Source organism: Lonchura striata, chromosome Z (genome assembly GCF_046129695.1).
Source record: "Lonchura striata isolate bLonStr1 chromosome Z, bLonStr1.mat, whole genome shotgun sequence".
Lineage (NCBI taxonomy): Eukaryota > Metazoa > Chordata > Aves > Passeriformes > Estrildidae > Lonchura > Lonchura striata.
The window spans coordinates 67306269-67318294 of record NC_134642.1 but is presented as its reverse complement, the minus strand read 5'-3'; the positions used below and the strand labels follow the sequence as shown (position 1 = coordinate 67318294).

At 33.7% G+C, this 12026-nt stretch overlaps 1 protein-coding gene across 1 annotated transcript in view; it reads right to left on the bottom strand.

Moving 5' to 3' along the window:
* Window positions 1–12026, bottom strand: part of ADGRV1 (adhesion G protein-coupled receptor V1) — a 436592-nt gene that overhangs the window by 205539 nt on the left and 219027 nt on the right. The window contains exons 90-97 of the mRNA XM_077790425.1: window positions 11935–11941; window positions 11725–11848; window positions 11090–11356; window positions 9606–9732; window positions 7244–7461; window positions 5469–6212; window positions 3262–3635; window positions 1113–1289 (exon numbers count right to left, since the gene is read on the bottom strand). Of these exons, the coding sequence (XP_077646551.1) occupies window positions 1113–1289; window positions 3262–3635; window positions 5469–6212; window positions 7244–7461; window positions 9606–9732; window positions 11090–11356; window positions 11725–11848; window positions 11935–11941 (2038 nt within the window). The remainder of the gene's footprint in view (window positions 1–1112; window positions 1290–3261; window positions 3636–5468; window positions 6213–7243; window positions 7462–9605; window positions 9733–11089; window positions 11357–11724; window positions 11849–11934; window positions 11942–12026) is intronic.

The following is a 12026-nucleotide window of genomic DNA, read 5'->3' as shown; positions in this document are numbered from 1 at the left end:
CAATGGGAATGAGTAGTTTAAAAATGTCAGTGGAAATTCTCATAAGATTTTTCACCTGAAGAGCAACTGCTCCCAGTCTGTTTCTTAGGGCCATGACCATTAGGTCCTCTGTATGTAGACTGCATATTGAACCACATAGCAATGGAGCAAGAGGGTTCACCAGGTCTTTTCCACTGCTTTATAAAGTAAGTCAGGACTCATCCATGCTGCCAGACTGGAAAAGCTTGGCAAATTTAACTTTAAATGACTGCATGTAATGCAGTAATACATTTCAGTAGAGAATTAAAGCTGAATAAACTGCCAGGAGCATACTGTTTTCCAAAAATCACAAGTTTTTTGCCAAGCTGTAATAATTTACATTGTTTAATTGGGATCAAATCCACAGCTCTAAGTCCCTGGGATCTTTTCAAACTATGTCAGTAGGTTTCACTCAGTCCCTACTGACTTCAACAGAATGACAGAAGCAAAATTAAAGACAGTTTGTATTTTCTACTATCGATCCACCCTTCTATTTAACAAACACTAATAGAAAACACTTATGAACTTCCTACAGTATTGTGGCCCCACACCTCTTTTTCAGACAAATGTGAAATTCCCATGCTGTGGGCTTGGGTAAAATTCACAAAAATAGATAAATGAAAATAGACAGAATGTGGCTAACAGTTGCAGGACATTTGATTACAGCAGTAAAGTTGACTGTCCATTTCATTGTTGTGGAGATAAAACTGATCTCCACAGCTCAGATCAAAACCTGATCATATTCCAATTTCAGAAGTCACTGGATCCATTATTCAAGGCCAGGGCTACCTATACTTGAAGTATAGCATAAGCTCTAATATAAACATAAATGTAAACATATTTTATATGCAACTCTTTGCATTTAAGCATTCATGCGTGCACAGTAATGCCTGAAGTGAGATGCACACAGATATAAAGGTGTCTATCTTATCACTCATTAGATGTCAAAGATGGAAAAAACCCTGCAAAATGTAATAAAAGCCAGGAGAAGAAAAGACTCTTTAGTATGAAAACCAGTCAAGCATTCTCAGAAGGTGTTTTCCAGCACATTTGCAAAGGACAGGATGAATACTTAATAGGAAGGTAGGGTTTACCTCTGATCTCTGCCAAGGAAGGAATGTGATAGTGCCACTGCTGTTAGAAAAATCGCTAACAGAGTAATTAATGCCCCTGGAATCAACCTGTGAGATAATGTAATTTATATACACATAGTCTAGGGCACCCCTTGTTCGCTCCACGACACAGGATATAGTGGAACCCTCATCAGCAGCCTGGAAGAAAGCAAGAAATTGACATATTTGTTATGATTAAAGTCAATCAAAGGAATAAATGTAAAAAGTTGAATTCTCTAGTGCTATTCAAATGTTCAGCAATTCTTTATTGCTGTCATGTTGCTTTCATCACTGTTGGAGTGATAGGAAGCTGAAACTGATGTCGATGGTGGTCAGAGCAATCTTCATGGAAATTGAAATAGCTTCTGGCATCTCCCTGAGGTCAGCCAGTAACTGTACCCTGTTGTTTCTTTTGGACACAAAAACAGAATCAGTGTTTAAAATGTGTATATCAAAAGCAAAATACTATACTGTTTTATATTAATTTCAATTCTTTTAAGAAATATTTAGATTCATCCTTTCCCTGACTAAAAACACTATGAAAAAAAAAAATATACATTTAAATCAAACTATACTATTATGATTCAGGGAAAACTGAAGAACTTTTTGTTCTACAGTACTCTTTGCAATTCTGTCTTCATAAAGAACATGTCCTTAGCAGCAACAATTTCACACATTTGGAACAAATCAGGAATTGATACTGGCAATGTGCATTAAAAAAATTATGATAAACAAATTAAAATAGAAAATAATTTTATTTGAAAGTTATCAGAATGACTAAAGCTATCTTAAGCATTAAATAAATTTGAGTTGCTGTATAGCACAATGCAGATACTGAACATGCCTTCAACTGCTTAACGAACAGATACAGACATAAGAAAATTAAACTACTGATATGACCATGCTATAAGATAAAGGTGAAACAATTAACATGCCACATAAATTTTAAATTTTTCTTCATGGCTGATTGCTGATCTGTCACATCACAGAATTATCAGTAGCATTGGAAACTGAAGGAATCTATTACGGTAGCAGATGGTAGTCACCTGGAAAGTAAACTGAACTGAACCAAAAACTACCAGTCAGGCAAGATTGTTTTTTTCAAACACATCATAAGGACTTCAGATAAAAAGGATGCACTTAAGAGGTCATAAGAGCTCCCAAATTGTAAAGCATTATTAATTTATTTTCCAAAATAATCTAATAATAATAGAAACTAGTATCATGTATCCCTCATAATGATTAAAAACTAAAATTTAATTATGTTTATTTCAATCCCCTCAAAAAAAGATTCAAGTTTATATACTGCAGATATGGTGGTCACCACCATCAAAAATTTTATGTTTTAAACCAGTACCTTCCAGCCAGTATTAAGAGAATGCAGATCAAATATGATGATAAAATGATGATGATTTAATTCTAAGGGAGGGGGAGACTGGAACAGAACCCAAAAGAAACAAATGCTGCACAGCACAGTCGCTCACCACATCCTGACCAATACCCAGCCCATTTCCAAACAATGACCAACTGCTTTCCAGCTAACTCGCCCAGTTTATACATTGGACTTGACATTCCGTAATGTGGAATGTTCTTTTGGCCAGTTCAGGTCAGCTGTCCTGGACACGCTCCTTCCCATCTTTTTGTGAAGCTCCTCACTAGCTGAGCATGAGACAAAGAAAAGTCTTTGACTCAGGTGAAATTGTACTTAGCAACAACCAAACCATCCTTATGATATCAACATTATTCTCATCTTGAATCCAAAACACAGACCTGTACCAGATACTAAGAAGAAAATGAACTCTCTCCAAGACAACATCAGGTTACAGCCTCAGAAGTTACAGAAGTAGAGGAAAAAAAATTATTCTAGGAAATTTTAAGCCTTAGTCTTCAGTTTATATAATAAAGTAAATTTTCTTAATAAAAGTAATTTGTGGGGATTTTAAAAAAGTAATAGTGGCGATACTAGAGTGACTGAGCCTGTATAAACAGAATTTACACAATTCCAAATTCTAGAAAACTTTGACTATAAAAATTTAAAAAGTAGAATAAGGCCATTCAAAGGTTAGTTAGCCTTGCCATTAGTTTGATTGTGTCTACAATTTTCCTGTAGTTTTCCTTATGAGCATCTTACCTCAGGAATACATGCCCCAGTGAAGCCAAATAAACCATTAGCATTATCACTTTTCTGTATTCTTAATCTTGCTGTTGTGTTTTCTTCTGAAATTCGAGCTCCACCACACACAGAAATGAGCTTTAGGATGAATAACTCCTCTCCTTCTTCCTCTTTATCATCCTTTGCAGAAACAATGAATGATTTATTGGTTTCTCCTTGACGATACTCCAAATACCCAGAGACAGGGTGTACATCACTCTTTGCAGGAGTTGCATGGAGTTCATAGATCTCTGCTTGTGTCAGTTTTCTCTCATAAAGTCTTACATCCTGCATTAAACCTGTGTACCTGCTGCTGCCATTGATTCCTGCTCCAATTCTCACTATTCCTGGACCTGAGAAGAAAGTTAGAATTTTTCTTATGTTATTGGGGCTTTTTTCAAAATAACTAATATATGTAATTATTTAAAAATCTATGATAACTTATTTACCGTCCCTGGGTTAGTAATCATATTGATCTTGAAATGGAGACTGGGAGGCTCCTGAAGCCTCATCTCAGTGTTACAGGTAGATCATTACAGGTCAAATAATTCCTTCCTAGATTGTTCATGTATTTCAACTTACTAATTCTATCTGCACGTTGTCATAATCCTTTATCTTAATGAATCTTGGAAACTTCTCTCTTTCCATTAAAATATTCAGAGCCAGCTGCAGCCCATATCAATTTTGTTTTTCCAAACACTTGCTTTACACATTTTGTATCTTTGTATATTTAATGTGTCCTCTGCTAGGACTGACAATTCATTCTGATGATCAGAGTATTAGCCACACAGGACATGCTTGTGCCCTTATGCACTGGAAGAGGGGCTTAGAAAAGTAGACCAGTTCCAAGCACTTTTTTAAACTGTTTTATCATTTCTTTCTCTCCGAAAAATTATTCTACTCAGCAAATCAGAGGATGACAGTTCCTTTTTTCAAAAATATACTAAGCTGGTAGTTCATAGTTCTCTATAACATAGAGAACATATCTCTTCAACTGTTTTATGATTTTGGAAGGAAATGTGACACTGAGTGTCACTTCTAGAAACAAGTAACCACAACTGCGACTGATCCCAAGACACAAGGTAGAGGATGGTGAGAAAAGCCAGGCTACAGTACCCACTATAGTATCCAGCATTAAAAGATGAGAGATTAAATCCTTAGATTATACTTAGCTTATATATATATCTCCAGACAGAGCTTTATGTTTGTGCACATATATGCATGTAGATATTATATGCATTTAACATCACTGCATGTTTTTAAATTTTCCTTCTTTGATTACAGAGGAGCCTGCACTCAAGACTTTGATAATGATGCACTGCCTATCCCCATGGGAAAAAAAAAAAAAAACAAAAAAAAAAAACAACCAAACAAACAAACAAAAAAAAAAACCCTGTGAAACTGATGGGAAGAGAAATAAAGGAAAAGGAAGAGATTACTGCTATGAAAAAAAAAAAAAAAGCACATGGAAGGGTGAGGAAATGCAAAAGAAAGAGTAAACATAAATGTATTTCCACTATATAATACCTGACTTTGCAAAGGAATTCTTGTGATGCTCACTGCTATGCTAGTTGAGTGTAAACATCCATAATGGTTATGTATGACTAAGACACATCTGGGAATATCAAATTAGAGGAATTGAAGTACATATGCTAATGTTATTTGGAACATCATTAAACATATGGGCAAATTTTTTATATACCATGTAAATACACGCTTAAGTAAATCTAAACCCTAAACATTCTATTGCTTACAAAGTAGTGGTTTAGCTGTAATATAATTCACAACTAGACTCAAAAACTTATTGTATTTTGTTTCAGAAATCAAGAGAAAAGATTCTTTCTTAGTCACAGTACTGCAAATCTAATCAAAACCTTAATTATAAATATATATAACTATAAGTACAGTTATATATCTATAAGCATACATATAGAAATATAATTATCATTATTTTCAAGTTATTGAAATTAATATTCCTGTACAGTTCTGATGCTTTTTGAAAATTTCCCAGCTCTTATTTCCATTTATATGGTTTTTGAAAATTCCTAGAATTTTCTATGAATTGCTTTTAACTAACTAATCAGATATAATAATTTCAGAATCTTGCATATATCTTTCAAGGAGCTAGACTCTTCCATATTTTGCAAAACTTCATATATGAAGAATAACACAACCTATTGACTCACCATCAGCAATTGCTTCTCCTTTAAGGCTCTTAATTCCTCCTAGAACTGGAATTCCATCCATGTAAAATTCAATTATACTTTCATCCAGAGTAATCAGAATGTGAACCCAAGTACTTTCATCCAGATATTTCAGGACTGCTGTTTTGGCTATGTATGTCATATAGGACCCTAATGCTGTATAATGAAGCACTATAGAAATGTGAGAATCATTTGTTTGGATTTTCACACCATAATATAAGGTTCCATTACCATCATCCTTTTCAACTATATAACCATCAGTATTAACATTAGGAATTAACCATGCTGAAAATGTAAAATTAGTTACTGCAGTATTTCCCTCGTATGGGTATTCCAGACCAATAATTCCAAATGCATCCTCTTTTCCACTGAAATACAAAGCATCTGTTCCACTGTGATGGCGTCTCATGTGTGGCTGAGATTGCACTGAACTTGGAAATGATCCCAGCAACAAGAGGTCTACCATTGACGGTAATCCACCTTGAAACGTACTGGACAGTATTTCCCAACCTAAACGGACAGCACCAAAAGTGCCTTGATGTCTCCAGATGGTGAAGTCTGTAATATAGGAAAGATCATCTTCAGAAAGAACATCTTCTACTATCTCTCTGTCCTGACTGTCGGGATCTAGAACGAAGACTCCAAAAGGGTCATCATTGAAAGGGATCATCACAGTTACAGCAAGGCTTGTTTCAGACAACTGCCCACCAGGACCAGGAGACCCACCTATATAATGGAAGTTGAGAGTAGAAGTTACTGGTCTGAAAAAAGTTACTAAGTATTTTAAAATGTTTAAACAAAATACCTTTTTAAATAGGCCTAAATCTTCTTTAAAGGGTCTCTGAACTCCTAAAAATTTCTCCAAATTTAAGTTTTACATGAATTAACTATATTGGTTTTAAAATACTATAGAGAACATTTTCATAGAAAATAAGCAATGTTATTTTTAAGTTCAGAATATAACTGTTTTTCAGTTAAAACAAGATTAGCTCAGATTTCCTGAATTAGTAATGAGATAAGTTGCTTTTGTTTCATTTGAAAAACATAAGGTAAAATTAATTTTTCATTGTACTCCAAGATTTACACAAATATTAAATGGCAACACTTGGTTCACTGCCTCCAAATAAGCAGAGATTACCCTGCAAAATCAGTAACCAGCTGTGTGCTAAAACAGCTCCTAAGTCCTGCCATTGGTCACCTACTTCTTCAGAATAAGAAGACCATGGTGACTTTAGAGACTCCATGCACTACTAAACAGGAAATCTTCTGTACACACATATGGATTTCACTTACAGAAATGTCAACATATTTTCAGTTGTATCTCAGCACACAAGACCATAAATATACTGAGGTGGAAGGAGGTTTGGAACTCTACTCAGTAGTAGGCCTGTAGCAGTTGTAATAAAGTGTTATAAAGTGGTAACTATTTGTATTTTGGAGAAATTTCTAGAAAAAAAGAAAACAAACCAGCTAATCTCCATTATGGTATTTTATACCTTCATTTTGTCAGCTCTACAGAAGGCTCTACATCTCTGAAATCACTAAAAGGTATCTTTTTTAAAGGCCAGATTCCAAAACTGTGTTCATATATCTAAATTAAAGAGAAATAGAGAAAAAAACCCTAAAATGTCACCAGAAAAGTATAGGATGACATAGGTATCAAGGCAAAGCACTTTGTAGGATTATTTCTTTTTGATTGATTAAATATAATTGTTTTCTACCAGATAGGAAGGGAATGGTTATATGGAAGACAGTACCTGAAACATTCACCAATTTTAAAATGTAAAATTCATTGAATTCAGGAATTTTATCTGAAACAGCATGGAGCAATATCTGCTTTGATCCTTCACCATCCATGAAGTACACAGTCCCATAAGTTTCATAGAACTCTTCTCCTGGCTTCAGTGTAGAGTCATTATGAAACAGCTGCCAGGTTAATGAGACATTCCCAAAGTGTCCTCTATGTCTCAAAATCCTGTTCAGAGATACAGAAAGAGTCAATGTCCTGGCAGACATGCATCAGCATTCTCCATTAACAATGGAAAACACGGACTAATCATCCTTACTGGATGGAATATAATATGCATTGTTCTAAATAACCACAAATAACAACCAGAACCATGAACAATAGAACAATCCTCTTGCAGGGCCTGCAATTTCACAATATAATTCTTCACCAAGGTATACCACAGATGTCTTAGAAAGAAAGTAATCAATGAAGGTCCATGCAAAACAGCGCTGTTTAGATGAAAATTAGTTTGTCTTGCACTTCTATTTTTTAAAAATATAAAATGAATGTATAGTTCAGCAAATTAACATTTAAAATTGTGTTAACTGGCCACTCTTAGAGAAGAAAGAGAAGGTATTTAACTATAAGTATTTTATCCTTTAACCATTAAGATGCCTTAACCTTTTTTGAATTGGTATTTAATTACAGTTACATAGTAGGTCCTTCACAAATCTGATTATTCCATATTAAGAATTGAAAAAATACAAAAAAATCTTTTATTTGTTTGCATAGTTATCTGGTAACATAATTTCACCAATTTCCAAAAAGTTTTATAAATAAAAACTGAAGAACTAAACTGAACATAAAGAAGCTCCTTTATGAACAAAATATTTTTGCATACAAAAAGACCATTTCTGTTTGTGTGGTAAAAAGCATTAAAATAGCTGTTTAAAGCATTATTATACAAGTCTGAAAAATTAATTAAGTCAAGTAGTTTAGGTTCTAAAGGTTCCTTTTGTTGTTCTTAAACAGGACATTTTATTCCAATGCTGCAGCACTGTTGCAGTAACTCCAGTTACTCTCATAAAAGCTCAGTGCTCAGTGCTGCTGTGTAGGTGTTCCCACTGGTTAGGTGATAAACCAGTCTGACGCTTTTCTTATGTACTAAACAAAAGTAAATTCCTTTTGGGGGTATAGAAGAGACAGTTTCCCAGTAAATATATTATAGCAATAAGAATTAAGCAAAGTAAGATGTTAGTGACCTTGGAATCATGTGCTTCCATAAAGTGCTTGTATACAAATGTGTTTAGTTCATATCATCACTCTTCACACCATCGATTTGAAAAAAAAAATTATTGGGGGCCAAAAAATCCTCAAAGAGCAACATAAAACGAACCACAAAATATATACTTAATGTACTCTTTTAACAAATATTTTAATTTTTTAGATGTGCAACACAAGCATAAAGATCTAACTCACAGTCATCAGCATCTATTTCCAGGACTTAAAACAATCAAATTAATTAAGAATATATAAAATATAATTAAACAAGTGCTTAAAAGCCTCTTCTTTAACTGTTCACACTGTCACATTTATTGTGAACCATATTGTGTCTTCATACCCTGTCCAAAATTTTCTCATTGAAAATCAGTATTTTTGTCAATTTATACCCACATTCTGAGTTTAGGAACATAAAAAAGTCAGATGACATCAAACTTAATTTCTTAACCCTTCCCTTTCCTGAATACATCCCAGGACCTACATGTCAGACTAGGGAAAAATATACTCATCCTAGAAGAAAAGCACATTTGGACTTTGAGTATGGTTTACTATCTGCAATTTACAGATAGAAGATAAACAAACTAACAGAAAGAATACAGTAAAATAGGTTGTTTGCAGGGTAAGATTTCAAAGGGGGGGGGTGCAAAAAGAAATTGACCACATAATTGTATTTAACTGTATTTTGAAAATATTTTTTTTTACTTCTCTATTTATCCAGGTTATATTCTGCTCATTCATCTTGGTCCTTCTGACTCTACACTCTCATGAAAATTAAACAAAAACACCTATGCTGTAATCTTATTTGTATGAAGATACAAAAAAGCTCCTTGTGCTGCAATCTTACTTGTTTATATTTTACCAGGAATTTTGTACACTTTAATATGCACAGTCTACTTGATAATATAAGAGTTGATATTTGATGTCTTGTTGATCCCCAGTATGTTTGTAAATAATTTAATCCAAAATTTGGCAGAGCTATTTTTCTAAAAATTTTAGCAATGCAAAAAATAAGGTTAAATCAAAGTACTCTCCATAAAATAACACACATATTAAGATACACATACATGCATTCAAAAAAGGGGCAACGATATTAATTAAAAGTTACTTACAAAAAAAAATTACTTTTTCCTTCTTCCACTAGCTTCTCTATAGGTTCTAAGGAGAAAATTCCATTAGGATCATCATTTGCTTCAATAATAACTGTAGCCACTCCAGCATTAAAAATAACAGTATCACCTAAAAAGAGGGTGATTAATTTAATCAAAACTGGAATCAGAAATGGAGCTAACTCTAAAATTGAATGTATTTTTTCTTCTCACATCAATAGGTTTCATGCAAAGAAAGAAACAAGCAGTGATAAAGCAATCAGTGCAAACTAATATTTGAGATATTCAGTAACAGACAAATCAGTGTTAAAAATGTAAATAGCATCTAAGGCAAGTATAAAGAATGCAAATTTTAAGAAAAATGTGACATGACCAGAGATGATGCAATCCTGAAAATAAAGGACTGTATGAGAGGCTGTACTTCTTGTTTGATCGATTGGTCAAGTCAGAAGAAAAAGACATGTATTCAGAGATCCCAGCTCTCCTTTAGACCTACAGTAGAAATATGCCCTTTAACTAAATACAAGACAACAGCAACCTCCATGAGATTAGTCATACTCATATCACAGCCTATCTGAAAAGAAAAAAAATACAAAATACCTGTGAAATAAGGTGGAAATTAATAGGATTTCTTTATGTATATTAGCAGAGTAGGGACATTTCAATACCTTTTTATGTCCACAAAGGTACATTATGTTTCCATTCCCACCCTAGTTTTCACCCTTTTCAAAAGCATTAGACTTGTTTTTATTCCAAAGTGAACAACCCATTTATGGTTTTAACCTCAAGTACCTCTATTTGTATTTTTTCAGAGGTACAACAGTCCAATGTAATTTTCAAAAGGGATGTAACAATCAAGGCCAATATATACAACAGATAATAAAAAGAAAAATAATAATTGCATTTTTTCCCTCTTTCAGGAATTTATCTAGAAATATTCTGTATTTTGGCCATCCTGGCAGGAATGTGTGAAAGAAGGAAAGCTATCACATGTTTCCAATAGAATGGTAAAAGAAGATACCAGCAGATCCTGAACAAAGTTAGTAAAGTAGAAAGAGAGCACTAAAGAGAAAATTTAAGAAGGAGGAAGTATGGCTTTGTCTGAGTATCAGAGTGAATTCTAGCTGGCCTTGGGAAACACATGAACTACATTATAGTCAGATAATCGAGAAAAAATACCTATTTCTTATATTTAACCTGTATTTTCTTATTGAGTCAAAACCCCATCTAATTTGGAGCATTTGGGAAGAGATTTCAGCTCAAGTTATTTTTGCAGGACAGTTTCAGCTATATATTAATTTTTGTTTCCAATTAAGCAATTCAAGATCAAAATCCAATCACACTGCACAGAAATTTTATAGAAATTATGCAAGTCTTACTAATATAATGCCTGGCATTTTTACATTGCTTTATGATAAGAACAAGGTGGTAAAAAATAGAGAAAAAAGAAAAGGATTACTAAATATACATGAAAACATTGCTTTTACCTGTTGAATTCAAAAGGAAGATATAAAATACTTCATCAGTTTCAGGGGTATCATCATCATTAACATACACAGACAAGGTCTGCTCTCGTTCTCCAACATCAAACAGAATGAAACTCTCCTTTCCACTGGGAACAAAGTCTCCCTCTTCAGCTGTCGCATCTCCATTAACAGTAATATACTGAACAGCAACAACAGTATCAGCAGATCCATTCCTTAGGACTGTAAAGTTTGCAGCACTCCCTTCTGTAATGCTCACTGTCAGAGGTTCTGAAAACACACAGGTAACAAATTCAAGTTCAAGCCTTAGCTTCCTGCATGCAGCTTGCTCATCTAGTCCCCTGTAAGAGGATTCTTCACCTCAGGGAAAGAGAAGGCACATGTAGTTCAGGATACGAAATACTTGCAGGTAGAAGAGAATATTGTTGTCCTTAGCCATCTAACCAATCCAAGAGCCATCCACAAAAATAATGACATAAAATGAGAGAAAATTGTTAAGTAAAAAAAAAGGAAAATACAATACAACAAAAACAAAGAAAAGCTCCACTAGGATTAACATTTTTTAATAACCCGCTCTTTCAATAAAATCTGTATGGGGTAGAATATGAATTCCAAATTTAAAACTAGTAATATCTAACCTGCAAAATAAATGGGATCATCATTCCTTGTAATTTGTAAAAAAGCACTGGTAATATTGCCCAATCTTGCTCCACCAGTGGCATTGAATAATCTGATTATGAATACTTCCATCTCTTCAGGTATCTGAATGACAAAGTATTAAGAAATTAATTTTTTGCATATGAAACAATGAAGAAATTAAAATGAACAGCTGAGGAGGTTAATAAAACAGGGTTCCTGCATGTTGTTGTTTATTTCTTGATTCATAAGTGTGTTAAGAGAGAAGAAAAATGACAGTTCATGCACTCACACAAAAATAATC